At 57.7% G+C, this 23,890-nt stretch overlaps 3 protein-coding genes across 6 annotated transcripts in view; 2 read left to right on the forward strand and 1 right to left on the reverse strand.

The window, feature by feature from the left end:
• DLEC1 (DLEC1 cilia and flagella associated protein) overlaps positions 1 to 7,231 on the forward strand; it is a 44,980-nt gene extending 37,749 nt beyond the window's left edge. Inside the window, exons 28-37 of one of the 2 annotated variants that reach the window (XM_036333167.1) lie at positions 91 to 296; positions 385 to 498; positions 591 to 716; positions 801 to 895; positions 1,114 to 1,198; positions 1,345 to 1,569; positions 3,291 to 3,452; positions 6,499 to 6,652; positions 6,815 to 6,938; positions 7,014 to 7,231. In XM_036333167.1, the coding sequence (XP_036189060.1) occupies positions 91 to 296; positions 385 to 498; positions 591 to 716; positions 801 to 895; positions 1,114 to 1,198; positions 1,345 to 1,569; positions 3,291 to 3,452; positions 6,499 to 6,652; positions 6,815 to 6,938; positions 7,014 to 7,137 (1,415 nt within the window). In that variant the 3' untranslated portion in view covers positions 7,138 to 7,231. Of the gene's footprint in view, positions 1 to 90; positions 297 to 384; positions 499 to 590; positions 717 to 800; positions 896 to 1,113; positions 1,199 to 1,344; positions 1,570 to 3,290; positions 3,453 to 3,846; positions 4,432 to 6,498; positions 6,653 to 6,814; positions 6,939 to 7,013 lie in introns of those variants that run through there. The other variant, XM_036333168.1, reaches the window with a different exon arrangement.
• Positions 7,232 to 7,386: 155 nt separating this feature from the next.
• Positions 7,387 to 16,977, reverse strand: ACAA1 (acetyl-CoA acyltransferase 1). The gene is made up of 12 exons (XM_036333169.1): positions 16,686 to 16,977; positions 16,399 to 16,492; positions 15,380 to 15,437; positions 13,600 to 13,679; positions 13,271 to 13,313; positions 11,180 to 11,278; positions 10,162 to 10,242; positions 8,925 to 9,115; positions 8,637 to 8,816; positions 8,296 to 8,351; positions 8,045 to 8,190; positions 7,387 to 7,711 (listed from the first exon to the last, which is right to left on the reverse strand). Exons 1-12 carry the CDS (start codon positions 16,860 to 16,862, stop codon positions 7,636 to 7,638), a joined length of 1,281 nt encoding a protein of 426 aa, XP_036189062.1. The 5' UTR covers positions 16,863 to 16,977; the 3' UTR covers positions 7,387 to 7,635.
• A 1,658-nt stretch (positions 16,978 to 18,635) lies between these two features.
• On the forward strand, positions 18,636 to 23,508 carry MYD88 (MYD88 innate immune signal transduction adaptor). Of its 3 annotated transcripts, none has more exons than XM_036333172.1 (5): positions 18,636 to 19,057; positions 19,859 to 19,993; positions 20,422 to 20,611; positions 20,813 to 20,855; positions 21,937 to 22,101. In XM_036333172.1, the coding sequence occupies exons 1-5, from the start codon at positions 18,730 to 18,732 to the stop codon at positions 21,955 to 21,957; spliced, it is 717 nt and encodes a 238-aa protein (XP_036189065.1). In that variant the 5' UTR covers positions 18,636 to 18,729; the 3' UTR covers positions 21,958 to 22,101. The 3 variants fall into 3 exon arrangements, 2 of the variants coding, with proteins under 2 accessions (XP_036189065.1, XP_036189063.1); XR_004971632.1 differs by having other exon boundaries at positions 18,638 to 19,057; positions 20,422 to 20,583; positions 20,764 to 20,855; positions 21,937 to 22,073; XM_036333170.1 differs by having other exon boundaries at positions 18,641 to 19,057; positions 20,422 to 20,602; positions 20,764 to 20,855; positions 21,937 to 23,508.
• The last annotated feature ends 382 nt before the right edge of the window (positions 23,509 to 23,890 follow it).

Below are 23,890 nucleotides of genomic sequence, written 5' to 3' on the forward strand. Positions count from 1 at the left end.
AGGCCCCCTTGGAGGGGCTGCAGGGAGACGGGGCGTGGGAAGACGCAACTGCCTGTCCCTCCTCCTCACCCCTCCCCACACCTGCCCCAGACATCCGCCTGGACTGGGAGACCTACACGCTGGAGGAGAGGGAGGACCAGCTGCTGGAGCTGCTGGTGTTTTACGGGCCCCCTTTCCCGCTGCGGGACCAAGACGGAAACGAGGTCCTGTGCCCCGAGACCCAGGAGAGCAGCAGCTCCTCCCAGTCCCCAAGTGTCTCTAAGGAGTCGTCCTCCAGCCCAGAAGTGGCCCATTCTGTGAGCACAGTTGGGTGGGGCAGAGGCGGGGGGAGCGGTGCCAACAGGCCTGGAGCCTGTGTGAGCCTCAGCAACATCTTGACGACAGGCCGAGAGCAGCACCAGCGACAGCGACAGGGCCAAGCACTTCATCTCGGTCATCCTGCAGGAGCACGAGGGGGTGCCCTCGGACCACCTGTACCGCATCAGCCCCAAGCAGATGGTGAGCTGGGGCTGAGCTAGGAGCTGCCTTGAAAAGTGCCCGCTGGCCAGACAGTGGCACCAAGCAGCACTGAGCCTGGGTGCCCGTGCCAGGTGGTCCCTGCCGGGGGCAGCAGCGCCATCTCCATCTCCTTCACGCCCATGGTCCTCGGCCCCCACGTGCTGCACAAGGTGGAGTGTGTTGGCTACGCCCTGGGCTTCATGAGCTTGGACAGCAAGGTGAGCCCTCCGGGCCTGGGGTGGGGCCACAGCCACTGCCTGCTCAGCCCAGCGACCGCCAGTGATCAGGCCTGGGCTCGGTAGGTGGAAAGGGAGCTTCCGGGGAGGCGGCGGCGCCTGCAGGACTTTGCCGTGGGACCCCTGAGGCTGGACCTGCAGGGCTTCGTGAGGCCCGCACAGTGAGTCCACTGGGCTGCCCGGCCTCCCTCCCTTCCCCATGGGGAGCTCCCTTACCCGGCACCGGTGGGGACCAGACAGCAAGACCATGGAAGTGGGGGGCGGGGCGGGGGGGAGAGGAGCAGCCAGCAGGTGAGCCCAGGTAAAGGCTGGCCAAGCAGAGGGGGGCTGCCAAGAGGCCCCAGAGGCCCAGCGCGGCCCGCCATGCCTGTTGCCGCAGGCTAAGCGTGGAGCTGGACTACGGCGGTGGCACGCAATTCTGGCTCCAGGCCAGTGACCTCATCCCCGAGCAGCCCTGTGCTGGGGTGAGTGTGCTGCCCCCTCGGCCCTGCCCGTTTACCTAGACCTCCCATGTCCCTGCAGGCCCTTCTGAGGCCCAGCACCCCCACCCCAGAGCCATGGGCCTGAGGCGCGGGGAGATGCAGCCCAGGCCCCCTCTGTGCCCACCCAGGTGCTGAGTGAGCTGGTGACCACCCACCACCTGAAGCTGACCAACACCACGGACATCCCGCACTACTTCCGGCTCCTGGTCTCCAGGCCCTTCTCCGTTTCTCCAAATGGAGATGGAGCTAGCCACGGCCACAGAGCTCCTGGCGCTGGCCGGGAGCAGGAGGGTGAGGAGGGGTCGGCCGCAGACGGCAGGCAGCTGGTGCTCCACCCGCAGGAGAACATGCTGGTCAGTGTAGGGTCCTGGGGTCCTCAGCCTCGATGGGCACACTCCCCTGGGCAGTCACCTTCCTCTCTCATACATGCACACGTGTGTGCAGACAACACACCTCACATGTTTGTACACACACACACACACTTGTGTCCAAACCACACGCTTGACCCTTCAGCCCATGCCCTGGGCACTCAGGAGTGCACTCCCACTAGACACACCACTTCCAGCAAACACGGGCCCTCTGCACAGGTGCTCACACATGCAGGTAGGACCAGACGTACCAGTGTGAACACAACGCAAGTCCCAGGCAAGCAGACCCCTCCCAGTCCCCCTGCCAGCACCCCGGTCAAGGCCGAGCATTCCCACCAGCACCACTTTGCACACAGCCTCTCCCTTCCCACGTGCCCTCACTCAGGTGAGCTCAGTTTGACTGCCATCTGCCCAGGCCCAAGGTGACCTTCCCTCTTCTGTGACAACAGAGCCCTGGATTTGCAGAGTTGGGAGGCGGGGTGGTCCTGGGAGTGCCAGGCGGTGGGAACCACGAACGGCTGCCTCCTCCGGTTTCTGAGGCACGTGGAACGAGGACAGGTCACAGGCCACCTGAGTGCACCCCATCTTCACTGTGGGCTCCCCAGTGTGTGCAGCGAGGCAAGGCCAGCCAGCCAGCCAGGCTGGGCGCCCCGCCCTCTCTCCCAGCCCCCTCCTGCTGCACAGGCTCCTTCCTCCTGTCCTCTGAGGGGCTTGGGCCCTCGCCCGCCTCCCTCTACCCTCTCCTGGGTCACCTCAACCACATCCAGAGCTTCTTTCAAAACGTGTCCTTCAGTGTGGGTGTAAGGAGAGTCGGCCCCGTGCTGCAGTGCCCCGCCTGACTCCTGCCCAGAATTCCCTCCCACACAGCCCTCCCTGCCTCCCTGCACCCAGCCCTGCCCACAGCGCGCCTCCTCTCAGCGGTGGCGTTTTATCTCGGCAAGTGTCACCAACCCTAGCCAGCTGCGAGCAGCCATCCAGCCCTGCTGCTGCCCTCTCCTCAGCCTCTCAGCACATCGCCCTTCCCTTCCCCCCACACCCATGTCTTGGTCTAGGACAGTGGTTTCCAAGCCGGGAGACACACCAGGGGACTTTAGAGAGCTTGTAGCAACAGACCCCAGGCCCGGCCTAAGATGAGAGAGAACCTGTACTTTTAACAAGTGCCTCCGTTCATTCTGATGACTGGGCCCAAGTTGCACCTTGGCCTCCTCAAGGCCTCTCACCCACTCGAGCTCCCCCAGCCCACCTTCCCGCAGCAGCCAGTGGCCTCTGAGGAAGGCAACGCTGAACGGGACGTCCCCTGCTTAAAAGCCATCAGAGGCTCCTCCCTGTCCTCGGGAGAAAGACACGGGCCTTGCCTAGGCTCAGGCTCAGGCGTCAAGGACGGTTTGCCAGTCTCCCCTCTGGCCCCTCCGCTCCTAGGGGCAGGCACAGCCTCACCCGGGTAGTGACGGGCGCTGGGCAGAGCAGGGCAGGTCGTGTCTGTGGGATGCATCGTCTGACTGGGCTCTGGGGGGGGGGGGGGGGGCGCATGCCTGGGCTCTTTGCTGGGCAGGCAGGGCCGGGTCAGCCAGAGCCCTGCAGGCTGCGCTGCGTCGTGACTGAGCGGGGGCCTGGTGGGGCCTGCAGGGGCCGTGCGAGGGAGGGCAGGACAGGAGCGGCCGCCTGCCTTCAGCAGCCTCAGGTGACAGCTGGACCTTGTCTGTCAGGTGGACGTGTCCTTCTCGCTCTCCCTGGAGCTGCTCTCCTATCAGAAGCTCCCGGCTGACCAGATGCTGCCCGGAGTGGACATTCGGCAGAGCGGGAGTGGAGAGAAAGAGATGGTGTTTACCCAGGATCTGCTCCTGGAGTACGCCAACCAGACCACTCAGGTGGGTCCCAGGCCTGCCCCACGCTGTTCTGGTGGGGTCAGAGGAAGACAAACCCTGGCAGGGCCCTCAGAAATGAGAGGCGCCCAAGTCCTTACTGAGGGCCCAGTCTGTCTTGGAAGAGGCCCTGCAGGGAGAGATCCTTGCTTGTCTTAGGAGCTCAGAGCCAGGTGAGGTGCTATAAAGTGAAAAATCAGGGAAGGCTTCCTGCAGGAGGTGGCCTGTGAAGCCTCCCATTTAATTACTGTTTAATGAAAAGGGAACCACACTGAAAGTCAGGCCGAGGGAATGGCCTGATGGGTGGGAATAGTGAGCACCTGCGGAACAGATTCTAGGGCTCGTGTGGGGCTGAGCACCAGAGTGAGTACCACAGGCCTAGTTCTGTGAACTGTGACAGATCACGGGCTGTGGTCTGGCGCTGAGCTGGAGCGGCCCAGGCAGGTGGTAGCCCATTGGGAACGTGAAGGAGTGGTCCGGCCCGAGAGGTGGATTCCAGAGAGGCCAGGAGCATCTGAGCACTGGAGCCAGGGCCAGGGGAGGCTGAGGTAAGGAGGTGGGTTGGCAGTGCCTGGGGGTGAAGTGGTGGCAAAGGGGCTGTCAGGAGCTAGGGCACTCGGCACAGGCAGGGCCCAATGTCAAGGGAAAGGGGGAGATGACCTAGGGCCCAAGGAAAACAGGGCTGGGTCTTGGAGCCCCCGTGGGAGCAGGGTGGAAGGCAGGACAGCACTGGACCAAGGAGCAGAAGCCACAGAGTTTGATCAGGGCAAGGGTGGCCCACTGTGCAGAAGCCCACCAGCAGCTTCGGGCTTTAGATGGCAGCACCGGCCCCTTCCACCTCCCCGTGCTGCCTGTGTGCTCCTCAGAAGTGTCAGTACTTGGAGAGAGACCCAGAACTTCCAAAAGAAGACCCAAGGCCCCACAGCAGCTTGCATTGCTTCACAGCTGGGCCTCATCTGGGCACCTCCAAACCCCAAACAAAGAAGAGGAATCTGTAGATCTCTCCATAGCTCCTGCTGGGTAGCCTCAGGCAGAGGCTAAATTAGCACCTCCTTAGAGATCCAAGAGCCAGTGTACCCAGTGGTCAGAGGGGGACCATCAGATTACAACTCCTCAGATCCATAAGGGACACACTCAGGGGGCAGACTCAGTGAGCACCAAAGCCCCACTGAAGCAAGTCTTGCCCCAGAAGGGTGTCTCCAGCATAGAAGTTCTCCCACTGTAGACACAGCGGATTCTCACAGCCAATTGGCCTGGAGGTCAATTCCTCCCAGTGATCCTACAACAGTCAAGGCTTAACTACAACAAGACTGTGCACAAAGCCCATAAAGGGGTGCACCAGGAATGTCCACCTCAGCTAAATGGGGAGGCTGAGCCACTGGGCCCTATAGGACACCTAGCACAGAAAGCCACTCTATCAACACAGGGAAGCATAAAAAATGTGGAGACAAAGAAACAGGTCACAAATGACAGAAATGGAGGAAAGCAAACTACAGGATATAGAGTTCAAAACCACACTTACAAGGTTTTTCAAGAATTTTCTAGAAACCACCGATAAATCTAGTAAGACCCTCAATAAGTCTAGTGAGACCGCCGATAAATTTATTGAGACCCTCAAGAAATCTAGTGAGACCCTCGAGGATATGAAAAAGGACCAACCAGAAATTAAGCATATACTGACTGAAATAAAGAATATTATACAGACTCCCAACAGCAGACTAGAGGATCGCAAGAATCAAGTCAAAGATTTGAAATACGAAGAAGCAAATAAACACCCAACCGGAAAAACAAAAAGAAAAAAGAATCCAAAAATATGAAGATAGTATAAGGAACCTCTGGGACAACTTCAAGCGCACCAATATCCGAATTATGGGGGTGCCAGAAGAAGAGAGAGCAAGATATTGAAAACTGATTTGAAGAAATAATGACAGAAAACTTCCCCTATCTGGTGAAAGAAATAGTCTTACAAGTCCAGGAAGCGCAGAGAACCCCAAACAAAAGGAATCCAAAGAGGACCACACCAAGACACATCTAATTAAAATGCCAAGGGCAAAAGACAAAGAGAGAATCTTAAAAGCAGCAAGAGAAAAACAGTCAGTCAGTTACCTACAAGTGAATACCCATACGACTGTCAGCTGATTTCTCAACAGAAACTATGCAGGCCAGAAGGAAGTGGCAAGAAATATTCAAAGTGATGAATACCAAGAACCTACAACCAAGATTACTTTATCCAGCAAAGCTATCATTCAGAATTGAAGGTCAGATAAAGAGCTTCACAGATAAGGAAAAGCTAAAGGAGTTCACCACCACCAAACCAGTATTATATGAAATGCTGAAAGGTATCCTTTAAGAAGAGGAAGAAGAAAAAGAAGGTAAAGATACAAATTATGAACAACAAATACACATCTATCAACAAGTGAATCTAAAAATCAAGTGAATAAATAATCTGATGAACAGAATAAACTGGTGAATATAATAGAATCAGGGGCATAGAAAGGGAGTGGACTGACTATTCTTGGGGTGGAAAGGGGTGTGGGGGGTGCGGGAAGAGACTGAACAAAAATCGTACACCTATGGATGAGGACAGTGGGGGGCGGGGGCGGTGTAAGGGCAGAGGGTGGGATGGGAACCGGGTGGAGGGGCGCTATGGGAGGGAAAAAGAGGAACAACTGTAATAATCTGAACAATAAAGATTTAATTAAAAAAAAAAAAAGGCCCTAACCGGTTTGGCTCAGTGGATAGAGCACTGGCCTGCGGACTGAAAGGTCCCAGGTTCGATTCCGGTAGAGGGCATGTACCTTGGTTGCAGGCACATCCCCAGTGGGAGGTGTGCAGGAGGCGGCTGATCAATGTTTCTGTCTCATTGATGTTTCTAACTCTCTATCCCTCTACCTTCCTCTCCATAAAAAATCAATAAAATATATTAAAAAAAAAAAAAAAGTGTCAGTACTTGGGGTCAGCAGGGCTCGTGTGTCCCCGAGACGCTGGCTCAGAGCCCACCGGGAGTGGCAGTCACCTGGTCCCCATCAAGTTAATGGCTCTGTCCCCATAGGTGGTGCCCCTGCGGGCCACTGTGGTGGTGCCCGAGCTGCAGCTTTCCACCAGCTGGGTGGATTTCGGGACCTGCTTTGTGAACCAGGAGCGAGTCAGGGAGATCTACCTGATGAACCTGAGTGGCTGCCGGAGCTACTGGACTGTGCTGATGGGTATGCCATGCTGTCCTTCCTGCCCCCTGCTCCCCTGTGCAGCTGGGCCAGGGCCCCAGGAAGGCGGCTGGCACCACCTGGGGTTTTCTGCAGGGAGGGGACTTCCTGGGGCAGTGCATGTAGCCACCTGCCCACATATGTGCCCCCTTCCCCGCGGTGCAGGCCAGAAGGAGCTGGACAAGGAGCCTGCGGCCTTCAGGGTCTCCCCGAGCAGTGGGCTGCTGGAGGCACGATCTGTCAACGGGCCTCCCACCTCCATCATCCTGCAGGTTCTCTTCACCGCCAGGTACAGCCCCGCCCAGCCCCCCGGCACTGCCAAGGCCGGAACTCCTTCCTCACCTCAGTCCCCTGCGGCCCACAGGAGCAATGAGCTGTACGAGTCCACGCTGGTGGTGGAAGGCATGCTCAGCGAGAAGGCCTGCACCCTGCGGCTCCGGGGCCGCGGCTCTTACGATGAGAGATTTGTGCCACCCTACCAGCTCTGAGGCTCCGCCCTCAGAACCACCGCGCCCCCAGCCAACTTTGGAAATAAACATGGCCCAGAGCTCAGGACAGGTGTGCTGTGCAGGGCACACGCTGGAGGACCTCTGAGCAGCTCCTGGATGGAGGGTGCTGGTCTCAGCCCAGGTCCTGCAAGTCTGTCCTCTGAGGCCACCTCACTGTGCAGACCGTGGTGGTTAAGAATCAGTACTCAGACTGAGCCGAGGCCAGACAAACATGCTAAGAAGCTGACATACATTTACTATGTCTATTGCACTCCTCATCCAAAAGCCCCTTCCCCAGGAATTACATGGTGGCCTTGTGGCCTGGGTGACCCAGTACCTCACCCACCCCTGTACTGTGTCCTCAGTGATCATGGTTTCCAAATTAGCTGAAGGGCCTCGATTTGCCCACTGCCGCCCAACCACCACGCCGAATTTCCCACGTGGCGTCACTTCTGTAGTGTTGCTTTCTTGCCTCCAACGGAGTGGGCAGCGCCTCATTCAGTTTCCAGGGTATTCAAACACAGCAGCAGCTCCCATTCCAGTCCCAATGCACATGGACACCACCCCATATGCCCTGTGGAAGGAACACCGTGTTGGCTGGGTGAGGGCAGAAAGGGCAGAAGCCCCACCAAGCTCTCTCCAGACCAGGCAGAGCTGGGCAGACCAAGGCGTTCACGGGCACAGAGGATGGAAGCTGTGGATATGGAATTCCCCGACTGCCCACCTAGGCACACACATGGCAGGTGTCTGCTGCAGGCCAGGGTCCCCTTTACAGGCCTCTCATGGAAAACGGGGTCACAGCCCTGCATCCTTATTTCAGAGTGTGTGCAAGTATACTTCCCCCGACTCCCCTCGGGTGCCCAGCTTGGGGATCCCCCAGGACACCCCCACGGAGAGTCGGCCTCACCTCTTCCCACGGCGCTTCAGCTCGTTGAGCAGCGTAATGACTTGTCGAGCCCCAGTGCAGCCCAGTGGGTGGCCCAAGGCCACGGCACCCCCAAGAGGGTTCACCTTCTCAGGGGGCAGTCCTAGCTTCTCCATGCAGTAGACAGCCTGAGAGGAGGCAGACCATCAGCTATCACTCCCGCCCGTCCCCGGCACCCCTGGCTCCAACTGGGCTGCCGAGGGCCCAGGCAATGTGGAGAAACAGAGGCTCACCTGGCTGGCAAAGGCCTCATTGATCTCAAAGATGTCCACGTCATGCACCGTCAGCCCTGCAGGCAAAGGGGAAAGGCCTGAGCTGACCCAGTGGCCCCTGACCCTTACCGGACTCTCAGTCTCGTGAGGTCCAACCCCATCCCTGGCCTTAGGTTGCCTGGTGTGTCTGTCTCTGTTCCAGATGAAGGAGGGGGTCCCAGCTGTGTGGTCAGGAAGGGCTCTGGCAGGGGTGCTAGTCTGTCCCACCTTCACTCTGCAGTACCCACAGGACCACCGCCCTCTGGCATCAGCATGAGGCGCAGAAGTGGGATCCAGACCGAGGGCACGAGGGAGCCGCCTACCTGCTTTTTTCAAAGCTACAGGGATGGCATAGGCAGGTCCAATGCCCATGATGTCAGGCGGGACCCCAACCACTGCATAGGACCTCAGGATCCCAAGGATGGGAAGGCCCAACTCTTCTGCCTTGGACCTCCGGGCCAGCAGGATGGCAGCTGCCCCATCGCTCACTTGGCTAGAGTTTCCTAGAAGCAAACCACAGGGGTAAGGAGGCCCGGCCCCCACGCCCACCCTATCGGGTGGTTCAGGCTCCCAGAGTACATGCAGCATGGACGTGCCCAGCCCAGTCTCACCAGCAGTGGTGGAGCCGCCCTCCTTGAAGGCAGGCTTCAGTTTGGCCAGGCCCTCCATGGTGGTGTTGGGGCGGATGCCCTCATCCTGGGCCACGGTGACCCTCCTCTCGGTGCCCTTGTTATCATGGACCGTGGTGGTCACAGGCACAATCTCAGCTTGGAAACAGCCCTTGCTCTGGGCTCTGGCTGCCCTGCGTGAGGAGCACCATGAACGGTGAGGCTCCCTTCCTTCCTAGGGTCCCTCTGCCGGCTCCACTTCCTCCCCACTGGGGCCGACACGCAGCTGAGAATGCTAGATGCTGGGACACCCCCGCCTTGGGGAGTTCTGGGGGACTGGTGTGGGTTCCCCACTACCCCAACCTGGGGCTGGGAGGCCTAAGGCCTTATGGGCCCTTCTTCACCACTGACCTCAGATCTTCAGATCCTGGCCAATCCCAACCTCGAAGGGAAGAAAGTATGGGGCGGGGGCTCTCCGTTTAGGTGACAGCCACAAAGGACTGAGCCTGCTCGGCTCTCTATGCCAAAGTGAGGATGGAGCCCCAGGGAATCTGTGCTGGATTCTGCCAACTTTTCTGTTTGATCATCTGTCCCCTATTTTAGGATCATGCTTACAATCACAGGCAAAATGCAAGTTCCCAGGGCAGTCCCCTGGGAGAAATCCATAGCGCTCACCAAGTTCTCAAATGGTTACTTGACCCCAAGTGGCTAAGAACCACTGCCTCAGAGAAGCCCGCCTGGCCAGATGTGACTCCCCGCCTTTGCTGTCCTCTCCCTGGGCAGGTGGGGCTTGCCAGCTTCAGCCTGCCCCTGCCCAGAGCCCCACGTCCTGGGGTTCTTCTGATGTCACCCCCAGCCCCTGCCTCAGGTCCAGAAGCTGGGATGCCCAGGTCCCAGCAATGCTGGCCCCACACAGGCTATCCAGAGGAGCCTGTGGCTGCCATGCCCAATCACCAGAGCACAGCAGTTAGAGAAGAGTCCTGGCCCTCAATACCCCCCGCCCCCCCCCAAATGAACAGATGGGGAAACTGAGGCCCCGTAGGAAGGAGACGCCCAGGGTGAACAGACAATAGCAGGATGTGGAAGTGCTAGGAATGCACACTGGCCCTGGCTCTTGCCCCCTCTCCTTCCTGCAAGGCATGAGACGTGGAAACCACTTGCTGCCCTGTCGTCGGTCTACGGACAGCCTCACCTGAAACCACTCAGGTCAGCCAAACACTCCACCCCACACAACACTCACTTTTGCTGGGAAGCCAGTGCAAAGGTATCCTGCTTCTCCCGAGAAATGCCAAACCGCTCGGCTACGTTCTCCGAGGTTATCCTAGGAGACAAGCAGCAGCAGGGTGGGTGAGTCTGGCCGCTGGGACTGGCCTGGCGGAGGAACCCAGCACCGGAGGACAGGAAGGCCAGTCCGTGCCACAGAGACAGTACTGATGATGCAGGGAGTGCAGGGGCACAGACAGGGAGCCACTCAGGTCCTAAGAAGCTCAACACCAGAGACCAGAAGAGAAAAGGGGCAGATGAGGGCCTGGGAGGGGCACTACTGGGGGCTCTTGGCCAGCTCCTCCTGCGCCTCAGGAAGATGGCTTTAATGTGGGAGATGAGGACTCCCACGTCCCCTCTGGAAAGACCACACCCAAGCCTCCTGCTTACTGTAGGGGGAGCCCACCTTCATCCTGGGAACCCAAAGGAACCCAGAGCCACAGGGAGGCCTTCTGGCCAGGGCTTCTGGCTTGAGGGGCTTCTCTTGGAGACAGGGTCCCTGGGTGTGGAGGCAGCCCGAGCACTGCCCTCTCTGAGCTTCAAGTGGAGCCAGGATTCCCTGCCCACAGACTCTGAGTGGCCCAGAAGCTCTGGCAGCAGAGCTAACAACATGCTGGGCAGACAACACGCTTCCCATGTTGCATCTGCTGGGCCCAGGTTCCCTCACCAGCGTGTCCAGTAACCAAAGCTTTCTAGTTCCTCATCTTTCTAATTTTCCAAGGCGTTGGGTGCAGCTGCATCATCCCTCGTGACTGAACCCCCAGGGAGGGAGGAACAGGCTAGGCCATGTTTGGAAACCCAGAGGCACAGAGAGGGCCTAGGGGTGCAAGAAAGGGCAGCATCGAGTCCTGTCCCGAGTCCCTGCAGAGCAGACCAGGCCTGAAGCAGGCCAGGGTTGGCAGCACCTGCTGCAAGATGATCCAAGTTCCCGAGCCCCTGCTCCAGGCCAGGTGGGGAGCTGAGGGACACGGCAACCGCAACAGGTGCACACTCACCCCATGGGGATCAGGCAATCCTTGGCCTTCTCCTTCTCCACCAAACGTGAAGTAATATTTCCAGGGTTCCCTCTGTCAGCCAGCGACATAGACTCCACTCTGAGGAGGAAGAGGTGATCATTAGGACTCAGCCAAGGATCCCGGTGCACCTGACAATGCTGGCAAGTAGGGAGCCCCAGGACACGGCCAACGAGCCAGAGCTGGGGCGGGGGACAGAGCACTGCATGGTCCACCCTCGCGGCAGGATTATGCTTCCCTAACTTAGCTGCTCCCCTGGCTTGGGCTAGTGCCCGCCACAGAGGGGAAAGCATCCAACAAGCCCAGGACTCTGTCCTCAAGGATCAGATTTAGAGGAGAGAAGAGACAAGATTTTACAAGATGCAGGTCAAAGAGTGATGTGACCTGCATGGATAAGGGAGTGCTAGGAGCGAGAGGAAGTGAGATCGGTTTATTGTGGTGAAAAGGGCTTTGAGGGAACACAAGGCCTCAAGGGTTGATAACACAACCCTGACCGAATGCTTCTCTGTGCCCAGCACTATTTTAAAGTCTTTCCAGGTCTTAAGTACTCAGAACAGACTCATTCACATAGATGCCTTAAGCAGTGGTTCTCAACCTTCTGGCCCTTTAAATACAGCTCCTCATGTTGTGACCCAACCATAAAATGATTTTCGTGGCTACTTCATAACTGGAATGTTGCTACTGTTATGAATCGTCATGTAATTATCTGATATGCAGGATGGTCTTAGGCAACCCCTGTGAAAGGGTTGTTCAACCACCAAAGGGGTCGCGACCCACATGTTGAGAACCACTGCCTACAGAACCTGGCTGGAGAACCTGGAGAACCTAGCAAGAGAACATGGGCACAGAACCTGGCTGGAGATCTGAAGCAGAACTTCGCTGGAGATCCAGACCAGAACTTGGCTGGAGATCCTGGCTAGAGATCCTGGCTAGACTGCTGATCAACTGAACGCTGTCTCTGTGTCCTTCCTTCTTTGCCGACTCCGTCCACACCTTTGGGGACCCCTGGACCCGCTGGGGTTGGACCCCGGCAGGTACTCTGGCCTCAGAGCCCACTCCTAATTAGGATGTTCTGGGATATTCTTCATGATCGAAGAAGGGATAGTCAGCCTGTGACGTGGGGGACAGTCCTGGCTCAGACCTTAATATCCTAGTAACAAGGTCTTTAACCTGCTTGGGGGCCTCAGACGCGTCTAAGAAACTCACGAAGGCTCCAGCCTTCTCCCCAGTTACCCCCACTCCTCCCTCCCGCAGTAAGATAGAGGGACATGAGACTGATCAGAGGGCAGACTGGGCAGTGGCCCTTTCCTGTCCAAAGTCCCTGTAGTGCGGCCTTTGGTTTTATTTACAGTTGCAGACACAGGGCAATAGAACCCAGCGCCAGTGGGCACAGCCCTGAAACGGCCCAGCAATGCTCCAGTGAAGAAACGCTATCCAGGGGGCCTGAAAGGGGCCACTCGCCACCCCCTCCCCACCGGGCCTGCCAAAGCCCTTGCTTGGCCTGCCCTCCCAGCACCAGATGCCCACCACGCCTGGGCCCCACACCCTGTCCCTCCCGGGAGACACTGCCCAGTCCAACTTCTGCAGCCCCATAAGCTGCAGCCACAGCGGACAGTGACCAAACCACCACAGATCTGACCGTGCCCCTTGGTTCCCGGGTGGTGGACAAGGAGGCAGCCTCGGAAAGGGAATAAACCAGTTAGAGTAGCAGCTGTCCCTGGCTTTGCGGAACCAAAACTGCAACTTCTCCCTCAGCAGCACCGCGACTGAACAAGGGCCATGGGAGGAAACCCAACAGCTCCACCTTCTCATACTTGCCCAGTTTCCAGCCCGCCAGGTTCCAAGAAAGCAAGCTTTGAAAAGCCCACTTCCTTTCCCCATTAGTGAGAGGTGCGAACAATTCCTGAGCAGCCAGAGATGAGGGCTACTAAGCCGAATCTGCAGGAACCCTCTCCCAAGGCAGCTGCCTAAGGGGGAACATCCTGAAATCACCGGCCTCTCTGACCTCAGGAGACGAATATTAGTTTATTGTTACAAGCTGGTTAAGAAGCTCTGGCAGAAAGGAATTCTTACCCACAAGCCATGCCAATGTCATAAGACCCATTTCTGATGCCACCTGCAACAAAAGCATTTCATAAACATCCGCGGAGTCGTTCTGCTCTGGGAGCAGGGGCCTCTCCCCACCTGGTCTCTAGGTGGGCCCCAGCCTCAGACTGGGAAGGCCCAGGAGTGTCCAGAAAAGCCTGGGGGTAGTGCAGGGTGCTCCTCCTCTTTCTGGGATGAGTCCTCTCAGGCATCCTCACTTCTTGCCCAGTAGATAGTGACTCCTGACCCAAATTCACAGAGCCAGGCCCCAGGCCAGGCTGTGGCAATGGGCACCCACCCAGTCAGTCACAACTTACCAGCGATGTTGGCCACTGCCTGGAGCCCGGAAGAACACTGTCTATTGACAGCGGACAAAGGCACAGTCTCTGGGATGTCACTGAAACAGAAGGTGAGGCCACCGTCAGCCTTTCCCCTCTCTAGGCCAGATCCCGACTGGGCAGACCCCATCTCTACAGGCACTTGTTCCCAGGGCCGTACAAGCACATGCTCCCCGCCCCCCCACCCCCTGACCCCTCCCCATCCTGTGATTCTCTTCCATCAAGGCCAAGCAGAGCCAAAGGCAAGGGAAGGCTAGCTAGGCCACAGGGATCCTTCTTTCCCTTTGAAGATTAAAAGAATGAAAACTGTATCTTCTTCTCCCAAAGAACAGACAGAGCAAAAGGAAGTATGAAGCCAGAAACCATCTCTACTCAGCCTTAGGAGCAACCACGTGGCTAACCCTTTCTGTTCCCCTTCCCTCTGCAAAGCCTGCTTCCCGCTGGTGAGAGATCCTGATGGGTACCAGATGTTCTAACATTTCTTGTTCTGGTGGGTTCCTCCAGACTCCCACCCTGGTCCCTGACCTGGAAGCTGGTGGGCTGCCCCTCCTCATGCAACCTGCCCTGGGGAAATCACCAGACCCTCCCCAGATCCATGGACTAAACTGTAGGGGTGTCGAAGCACTCTGGTGATTCTGGGGTGCAGATAGTCTCCTAGGTCCCCTCGCTCTCTAGTTACCATCCCTTCACCCAACCCAAGTGTACACTGAACATCTCCTCAGTACAAGATGCCACCTGAGGGATGCTGACATGCTTATCAGAGTGCCCTAGAAGATGCCTCACCAACACAGAAGAGGAATCAACTAGCAGAGGCAGAAACAACAGAGTGAGATGGGAAAGAACATCACAAGGAAGCACAGGGCTAGCTACTGGAGAGGTCCTCATTTTGAGCCTGGGAGCTCAGGGAAGTCGTGCCAAATGGTGAAACTGGACAGAGTTTAGCTAGGGCAGAGAGGAGGTAGGGACAGCACTGCAAGGGGAAAGAATGACCAGCATAGGGAACAGTAGGCAGACAGGCTGGCTGAGAGGGGAAGCGTCAAGGCCAGTCAGCAGCTGGGACATAAGGCTGGAAGGTAAGTCTGGAGCCAGATCCTGGGAGTCCTTGAACTCCAGGCTAAGCAGCCGGAACCTCTTCTAATCCCTAGAGGTTCTGTCAGTTGTCCTGTTCCTTCACCGGCCAATGTTCCCCTTATTTCTTCTCTAAGCAGTTGGGCGTACATAGCTAAGTGGGTCTTAAATCTACACGTGAAAACACTAGTAACGTAAGCTCTCCTCCTCTGTCTTGGGACAGCAAGAAGCGACGGGCAAGTTTACCGGGGACCCTCCTGGCCACCCCTCGCCTAGGGCTCTGCCTTGTCCCCGAGTCTCTACCGATGGGAAATGCCTGAAGGTCCTCACCTGCTCAACTGGCAAAAAAGCTGAGCGTCCCTCTTCAGTGTGCCTGCCTGGTTACTGACCTGGCCAAAGAGGCAGAGTCCAAACAGGACTTACAAAAGTTGACTTGGGCTAAACTGACTTTGGCTAAAATTCAGGTCACAAAGATCGTTTGCTACAGTCCCAAAGGCCCTGTTTGTCTCGGCCCCGTGGCAGGTAACACCTCTCCCTTCCAAGTAGAGGAAAGGTAGGGTTCTCAGGAACCCTGGCTGCCTCCAGGTCTGGTGTCCAACCTGATCCTCTCCCATCCACAAGCTGAGTTCCCCGAAGCCTGAGCCCACTGAGAGTCAACCTGGCCACCCCAGCGCTAGAAGTGGACGTTTACCTCAGAAACTGGGCGATTCGGGCCATGACTGCCCCGGCCCCCGGCTGCAGCACATTTCCTGTGGACAACAAACCTTTCCTCAGTGCCCGGTGGTGTTTGGGGCACTAAGGTACACGTGTGAATACCAGAGAGGGAACATTCCAGATCTTTCTTCAGAAACACAAGCCCTGAGCAGGCTCCCTGGAGGCTCTGAAATTTCAAGGTGCGGAGCTGGGGGAGCAAGCTCTATAGCAGCTCTTCCTGGTCATACACTAGACACAGTCCCTGAGGGTCCCAAGCTCCCTCGCCCCGTGCACCCCACCTTCCCAAATCGGCACACAGTGGGCAGGTTGCCTGCCTTTAAAGGTGTCATGGAAAGCAAAGAAGGCAATGCAAAGCTTGGTGTCTAACGAACTGGTTCTGTCACTTAGGGAGACGGGGTTCTGAAAACGCACACCTCCCCAGGTGTCCTCTGCCAATCCCGCTCTCACTCCGTAGGTGGCGCGGTGATTTCCGCACCCGCAGTATTTAATAAGGCTCTTGCCACATGATGTTATGTTTTGAAGCTAGAAGAGGGGGGGGGGGGGGCGGGGGGAAGGGCTGACCAAAGATCAGGCAGCTCTGGATTCAGATCCCAAGCTCTGCTGCAAATCCCCAGGCCTCAGTTTCTCCATTTGTAAGCTAGGAACTGGACTAGACTGTTTGGGGCGCTCCCTCCATTCTGTTGTAGCAGAGACTGGATGTCGGGGTGAGTAAGAACCCTATAGTTTTCTGTTTCCTAAGATGTCCTCAAACCCCGGTGCCCAGTGTCTTGGCGTTGGAATGTCTGTCACTTGACAGCCCTGCTTCCTACCACTTAATGCGCAGAAATGTGCTTGGAGGGCGAAGCAAGTGCCTGGAGGCGGGGCGGAGTCCCGTCCTAAAAAGACAAACTGTCCGGGAAAACACCGCCCGTGCCTGGGGGTGGTGAAGTGCTGGAGGGCTTCGGCCCGGAGGGGGGGCGAAGAGCGCCGAGCCCAGGGCCTGCGTAGCGAGCTCACCCACGCAGATGTCTCCCAGTTGGGTCGGGCTCAGCTTGACGTCCTGGAGAACCGCGGTCAAGACGGCCGAGAGGAGCTCGTCGGGGGTGGTGTCCTGCAGCGGGAAGCGTGGCCGCGGTGACCCCGTGGCCTGCGCTACCCGCCCCCCTTTCCCACCCCGGGGAGGCAGAGCTGTCCCCGCGGGGGCGCGGAGCCACCTCCGGCGCCGAGGGGTCCCGAGCGGAGGAGCCGGACCCGGTTCGCCCCTCGCCGCCATCTCACACCCGCGCCCGGAACCAGGGCCTCACCTTGAAGCCGCCGCGGCCCCCTCGGCCGATGGCCGTGCGCCGCCCGTGCACCACGACCACGTCCTCGGGCGACGCGCGCGGAGGGCCGCCCCAGCACGGCGCGGCCTGCAGCGCAGGCTTCGAGCCCGAGTCGGGCCGGCCGTTCAGGTGGCCCAGCACCACCTGCAGTCTCCGCATCGCGCCGCTCGGCCCCACAGACCCCTCACCCGGCCCGGTACCGAGGGCCCGAACCAAAAGACGGTCGCCAGCGAAACCGCGACACCGGACCTTTGCCCTCCAAGCCTAAGCACCGCCCACTGCCCACCCCGCGGCGGGACGGCCACGCCCTTTCTCCCCAAAGTCCCGCCCAGCCCCGCCGTAGCCAACCAGAAGGCGAGTCTGCCTGAAGGCCCGCCCCTGCCTCGACGAAACCACCTATAACAGGGGTCACAACCACCGTCAAAAGGGTCTTTCCACTCAAAGCCCCGCCTGCCGTAGCCCCGCCCAGAAATGCAGCCACACGCTGGTTGCCAGGCCGGAGGCGGGGCTCCAGGAGGCCTCTGGGTAGCGTGCAAAGGCTCCGCCGCAGCCCGGCTCCTTCCCCCACTGCCCCGCCCACTGCCCGCCGCCAGGGCTCCTTGCTCGGGATGGAGGCCCAGAATCCAACCCCTCCTCCGCGTTCCTAGTCTCCTCCGCTGGCTCCGGGGTCCCAGCACCTAAACAATTCCGAGCCGCCCCAGAGCCCTGCCCCGACGTGCGTGGGCTTCTCCTGGGATGTCTTTCGAGAAGACTGAGCGAATTTGGGATTGTGAGGAGGCCAGAGAATGGATTTTACAAAGGCGCGGAGATGTGACCAGCTCCTATCTGGAGAGAAAGCACCATACACGTCTTTAAATGACCAATTTTGCAGTCATTTGGGATGATTTGATTGGTGCCCACCAAAACCACTTGGCTGGGGTCTCCACCAAGGCAGGTATCCGTGGTGCCTGCATGCTTAGCACTTAGTAAGTGATCCATAAATACCTATAGAATGAACGAATGGATGCATGAACGAATGACCCAGAGCTCCCCAGGTCAGGACTGAGTCTCCCCCAACCCTACAGGGCAAGGCCAGGTGCCCCCTTGACTCCCAATGGCAATGTGTTTCCCTGGAGCAACGATTTCAACCTTTTTCATCTCAGGACACACATCATTACTAACATTCTGGGGCACAACAAAAACTATATTATATATTCTGCCCATCTGGCAAAAAAAACAAAAAACATATTGGAGTAATCCTGATTCATTTATCCCGGGCGGCTATGCTTGTGCTGACTGTTGTCTTTGGTTGGTTGGTGGTTGAAAGAGAGGCCAGTGCCCCCTATTGAATAGTCAGGTAGTGCATGTTTTAAGAATTCTTAGGGCACGGCAGTGTGCGTCCTGCTGCTCACGGTTGAAAATTGCTGCTCTAGAGAGTAGTACTGTTTCCCCCAGACACCAAAGGCCAGGGCGCCCTGTCACCCCAACCCCCAACCCGGGAGGGTAGGATTATGCCCCCCACCTCTACCTCTGAGTGGACAGCCCTGGACCCCCAAACTCCTACGGACAGGACGGTGCGTTCCCAAGAGATGGGCACACACAACCCTTGCCTCCTTCCCACCACCCTCGAGGGCAGAACCCCGCGAACCCCTCAGAGCCCCAGTTGGAAAGATATGACTCCACCAGGTCCCAGAGAGCAAGGCTCCCCCGTTTCGTCCAAACCCCGAAGGAGGATCGGCGTCCCCCTCACCCCCACCCTCACCCCCCGCCCCGCACCAGGACCCCGGGCACAGGTCGGTGGGCCTCCCCAGACCTCCAAAGGCAGGCGCCCAGTCTCCTCATCCCACATCCAGGGTCCCCCGAGGGCAGAGGCGGGGCGTCCCCGCCTCTGCACCGCGGCTGGTGCCCCAGATCGGAGGGAAGGGCGGCGCTTCTCGGAAAGTGAAACCCGCGGGGCGGGGCCGGGGAGCCGGGCCGGAAAGGCAGGAGGAAGTGCGGGCCGGAGACACGATCGGACTGCGCGGAAGCTGCTGCCGGGCTGCCCGCCATGGCCGCCGCGGCCCCGAGCGCGGGGTCCGCGCCCCTCGCCCCCGCCGCGTCCTCCCTGCCCCTGGCCGCGCTCAACGTGCGGGTGCGGCGCCGCCTGTCGCTGTTCCTGAACGTGCGCACGCAGGTGGCGGCCGACTGGAGCGCGCTGGCCGAGGAGATGGGCTTCGAGTACCTGGAGATCCGGCAGCTGGAGGCGCACCCCGACCCCACGGGCAAACTGCTGGACGACTGGCAGGGCCGCCCCGGCGCCTCGGTGGGCCGGCTGCTCGGGCTGCTCGCCAAGCTGGGCCGCGACGACGTGCTGCTGGAGCTGGGGCCCAGCATCGGTGAGGGCGCGCCGCGGCCGGGCTCACCCGGGGGATCAGGGAGCTGCCGTCACCGGCCCCTGCAAACAGTCTCCCCCCGCGAGGCCCTGGTTTCCTGGCGGGTAGGGAGGGGAGGCAGCCTGCAGAGGGAGAACCGTGTGGGACCAGTTCCCTCTTGCAATACCGAGGACGAGAGAGACCAGAGAAAGGAGGTGGAGGCCCGCAGAGAGCGAAGGGAAACAGCTTTTGTGTAGGACCAGGGTCCGAATCCGGGTCCTCTGGGGGAGTGGGTGGGGGTGGGGGGGTGTCTGGGCTGCTTCAGGTAGAGCCACAGGGCAGGGGAGGGACTGAACGCTGAGCCTTGGACACTTCGGGTCCCTAAGGCCATGCGCCGCCTCCCGCCTAGGCGCGGGGAGAGGTGCGCCTTGCTTGGTTGGAGCCGCTGCCCGCACTGCACATCACCACGGTCTCCTGAGCCCTTCCTGCGTGCCCAGCCCCCTGTCCACATTAGCTGTGGATTCTGGAAGAAGCGGACCTCGGGTTCCATTCCCAGGAGCCCTGGGGAAGGGTGTCAGGGCAAAAGGACAGAAAGATACAAATCCGGCCTTGATGGCTTCCCAGATGGACACACCATTGACATCCCTTTGGGCTGGTCAGAGCCCGATGGGAGCTCAGAGCTGTCAAACCATGGGTGACGCCAGTGGACTGGGGAAACCCTAGCGCACAACATGGCCAGGGAGGTGGGACTGGGGGTGGATCCTGACTGTAGGTGGCGGCATGGGCACCCGGGGGAGCCTGCCACACTCTTTCTCTTTCTCACAGAGGAGGATTGCCAAAAGTACATTCTGAAGCAGCAGCAGGAGGAGTCTGAGAAGCCCTTACAGGTGGCCGCTGTCGACAGCAGCGTCCCCCGGACGGCAGAGCTGGCGGGCATCACCACACTCGACGACCCCATGGGTAAGGGCCTATACGTCTCCCCTGATCCCGGTGGGACAGGTGGGCCGTGGGACACGGTGGTGTGTAGAGCATGACTGTTGAAAGCAGATGAACTGTGGCAGGTTGGGCGAGTCACTTAATCTCTCCGAGCCTATTTCTTCACCTAAGAAATGGGAATAATAATAATAACAGTCCTGCCTCCGGGTGGGTATGAAACTCTCATGAAATGATGTGTCTGTCTCATGGTGAACCCAGGGCTTGGCCCAGGGCGGGGGTGCTGGGGGGAGGCTCATCTTTCCTCTGCTGGGGACAGCACTTTTCCTGAGTAGTGTCATCACAGGGTTGGTTTGGGGACCAGAACCAGGGTCACCTGAACTGGGGGCTCCTGACTGGCCTTCTCCCCAGCCTTCCACAGAGCTCTGACCATTATCCTTGTTCTCTGCACCCAGGGCAAATGCCTGAGCGATTTGATGCCTTCATCTGCTACTGCTCCAACGACATCCAGTTTGTACATGAGATGATCCAGCAGCTGGAACAGACAAACTACCGGCTGAAGTTGTGTGTGTCCGACAGGGATGTCCTGCCTGGCACCTGTGTCTGGTCTATTGCCAGTGAGCTCATTGAGAAGAGGTTGGCTCGGTGGCCAGGGAGCGAGTGGGTGGGGTGCACAAGGCCTGGCCCCGGGACCCAGAGGCTGGGATTTCCCCAGCTGGGCCCTGTCTAGCCTGGGCACAGCGGGCTCCTCCCAAGGCCGTCCCTTGGGTTGCCACAGTGCCTCCACTCTTCCCTAGGTGCCGCCGGATGGTGGTAGTTGTCTCAGATGATTACCTGCAAAGCAAGGAATGTGACTTCCAGACTAAGTTTGCACTCAGCCTCTCTCCAGGTAAGCTCAGTCCTTCCCTTGCCACAGAAGGGTGGGTGGGTGGGGCTTCAAGATGCCAGCCTGCCTTCCCAAGGACCGTGGATGCAATACCGAGGAACTCCTGGGGGTCACGGCACACCTGAGTGCCTTTTGTGAGTGCCTTTTGTGTGGGTGAATGTGTGCCAGGGATGCTTCGTTGAGGGAGGGCTGTTGTTAACCCTTTGAGTGCCAACCAATATCCTAGGAACTATGCTAAAATTGCCAAGGCATTTTTGCTGATTTTACAGCAGTTTAGGAAAAAAATTATGAATCGCAAGTAAATGAAGTTACATATTCAAAAACTTAAGGAAACCTTTACTACGTTTGTTTTCATCTTTGCCATATATTGTTTGCTGATTGTATTATAAAATACTAGTAGAAAAAAAAAATGGCTAGACCGGTGATGGCGAACCTTTTGAGCTCGGCGTGTCAGCATTTTGAAAAACCCTAACTTAACTCTGGTGCCGTGTCACATATAGAAACTTTTTGATATTTGCAACCATAGTAAAACAAAGATTTATATTTTTGATATTTATTTTATATATGTAAATGCCATTTAACAAAGAAAAATCAACCAAAAAAATGAGTTCGCGTGTCGCCTCTGACACGCGTGTCATAGGTTCGCCATCACTGGGCTAGACTGAGCTCTAGATGTGCTCCCAGGGCCCCGAGACTTTCAAAACTTCACTCACCTGTTCTGCTCTGTCATTGTAATGGATTTATTGTTGTTGTTTTTTGATTACAGACTTTAATGAAGTATAATTTATATGCAGTAAAGTACACAATTCCTAAGTGAATATTGCTCAGTACCGTTTTGCATAGGATTCTTGTGTCCTCAATGCCAGTGGTCAATTTTAGAACTACAAACCTTCGGCATCATAAGTAATCTGCACTTAGGTACCATCTGTCAATAAGAGTGAACTACTAGCATCTAATAGTTACATTGCAGGAGGAGCGTGATAGCGCTTCCGGCACTAAAAGGGTTAACCCCTGGTCTGGGGACTGGCCCGACACCACTGTGGGATGAGGGCCTGGTGCCAGCTCTGCACCCCTTGGCTTGCAGGTGCCCATCAGAAGCGACTGATCCCCGTCAAGTACAAGGCAATGAAGAAAGAGTTCCCGAGCATCCTGCGGTTCATCACTGTCTGTGACTACACCAACCCCTGCACCAAGTCCTGGTTCTGGACTCGCCTTGCCAAAGCCCTGGCCCTGCCCTGAAGACTGCCCGGGTACCCTGGATGTCCGTGTGTCTGTCCGCCTGTACATGTACTTCTGCCTCTGCCTCCCACTGCGGTTGTAGGGGGATGCCTTGAGATGCCAACTCCACAGGCACATCTGTAGCCACTGCACACTTCTGGACATCGCATCTCATGTCCTGCGTGGAGCCAGCGGCTGCCAGTGGATGTGCCGGCTGGGACTAAGAGGCGCCATCTCTGACCCATCCACACACCTTAGACCTCAGTTTCTCTGCCTGGTAACTCGTGGGGTGGGGAGAACAAGCAGTAGCTATGTTCGAATCACTGTGGGAAATGGTGGGGCCTTGTTCTGGGTCTCCTAGGGGAGCCAGATCTTGGCTGGGAGAGAGCTGGCCGCTGGAGCCCTAAGCTGGTTACTGCCAGGGCAGTTGCTTTCACAATGGTGCCTACTCATTGCCCACCTCACACCTCACTTCCTCCTGCCCCATGGGGTAGATACTGGCCTAGCACGGAGATCCCACCTTGGAGCCTGATTCCCCCGTGGGTTCACCTCTGTCTGCCTCTTGGATTCCTCCCAGCCGCTTTCCACCATCAGTGTGACAAGTCCTTGGAGCGGTTAGGGCTGCTTTTCACTTCATCCCATCCAGGTGCCTGTGGTCACCTCCCGCCTCTGCCTGGCATAGGATGGGACCCATCAAGTTGGGTTCCGAGGCTCGATCGCCGTGGTGGGATAAGCAAGAAACCTCCCCCCTGGGCCGCCCAGAGAGCCTTCCTACCAACTTTTCGTACCTTGATTGCCTTACAAAGTTGTTTGCTGGGACCAGTTTACAAACCACATAAGAGCCTCCTGCCCCAGAGCTTGTGGGCACATGGACATACATACACACACATACATTCAAACCGACACATCATTTTCCCCACTTCATTGAAACCAACCTCTAAACAGGACCAAATATGCCAGTATTTGCGCCCTCAGAGAAGCACAGAGCAGGGCAGAGAGCTGCTTGACCTCACACAGCGGGCCAGCGGCAATTGGCTGTTGTCCTTCTCTCTCTCCAGGGAATGTGTACAGCACTAGTCTCCAGCTCTCCTTTGGGGAGAAGATATCATGGTCTCAGGTCTCTGTCCCAGAGCAGACCCAGGACCCTAAATCTAATAGAAAGTGCGTGTCTTTGTTCCACCTTCAGCATGGCTGGCGCAGGGTCTCTGCCCTTGGGGTCTAGGGAAGGCCTGAAGGCCCCTCTCTGCGCAGTCATGATGAAGCACTTAGCTCCATGCACCTATCCCCACTTTGATACTGGGGAGTATTTTTAAAGATTTCCAGGAAGTAGTTCACACCTATTTTGTATGCGTTGCGAGAAGTTCCAAGAGAGCTGAGAAATGTCTGTGTCATTTCTCCTGTATCCTGGGTTTTTAATAAAGTTTTCTATTTTGGGAACAGCAGGTTTCATTTGTGTCTGGAAGGCGTTTGGAAGCAGTAACCTGGGATAAGGCTCTGGGTAAGAGAAACTGGCCCCTTGGGTAGATTCCTGTGGGTTTGGCATGAGTTTCCTGAAGGCTGGACCTCTCTTCCTAGGTCCCAGGCCTCACGGGGACTGCAGGCAGAACCAGGAATAGCAGTCTCAGCTCCAGGCGCGGGGAGCCTGCTTGCCCCCACCAAGTTGGCCTTCCCTGGATTGTGCCATGCTCCTGGGTCCTGGCCCAGCCAGTGGGTGGGGGCTGCTCTTCTGGGTTCTCCAAGGAGAGTCGGTGAACCCCCCTTCCAGCCACAGATCTCGGGAGAAACTCAGCTGCCATCAGTAATGGTCATCCTTGGCCTAT

Source organism: Myotis myotis, unplaced genomic scaffold (assembly GCF_014108235.1).
Source record: "Myotis myotis isolate mMyoMyo1 unplaced genomic scaffold, mMyoMyo1.p scaffold_m19_p_13, whole genome shotgun sequence".
Lineage (NCBI taxonomy): Eukaryota > Metazoa > Chordata > Mammalia > Chiroptera > Vespertilionidae > Myotis > Myotis myotis.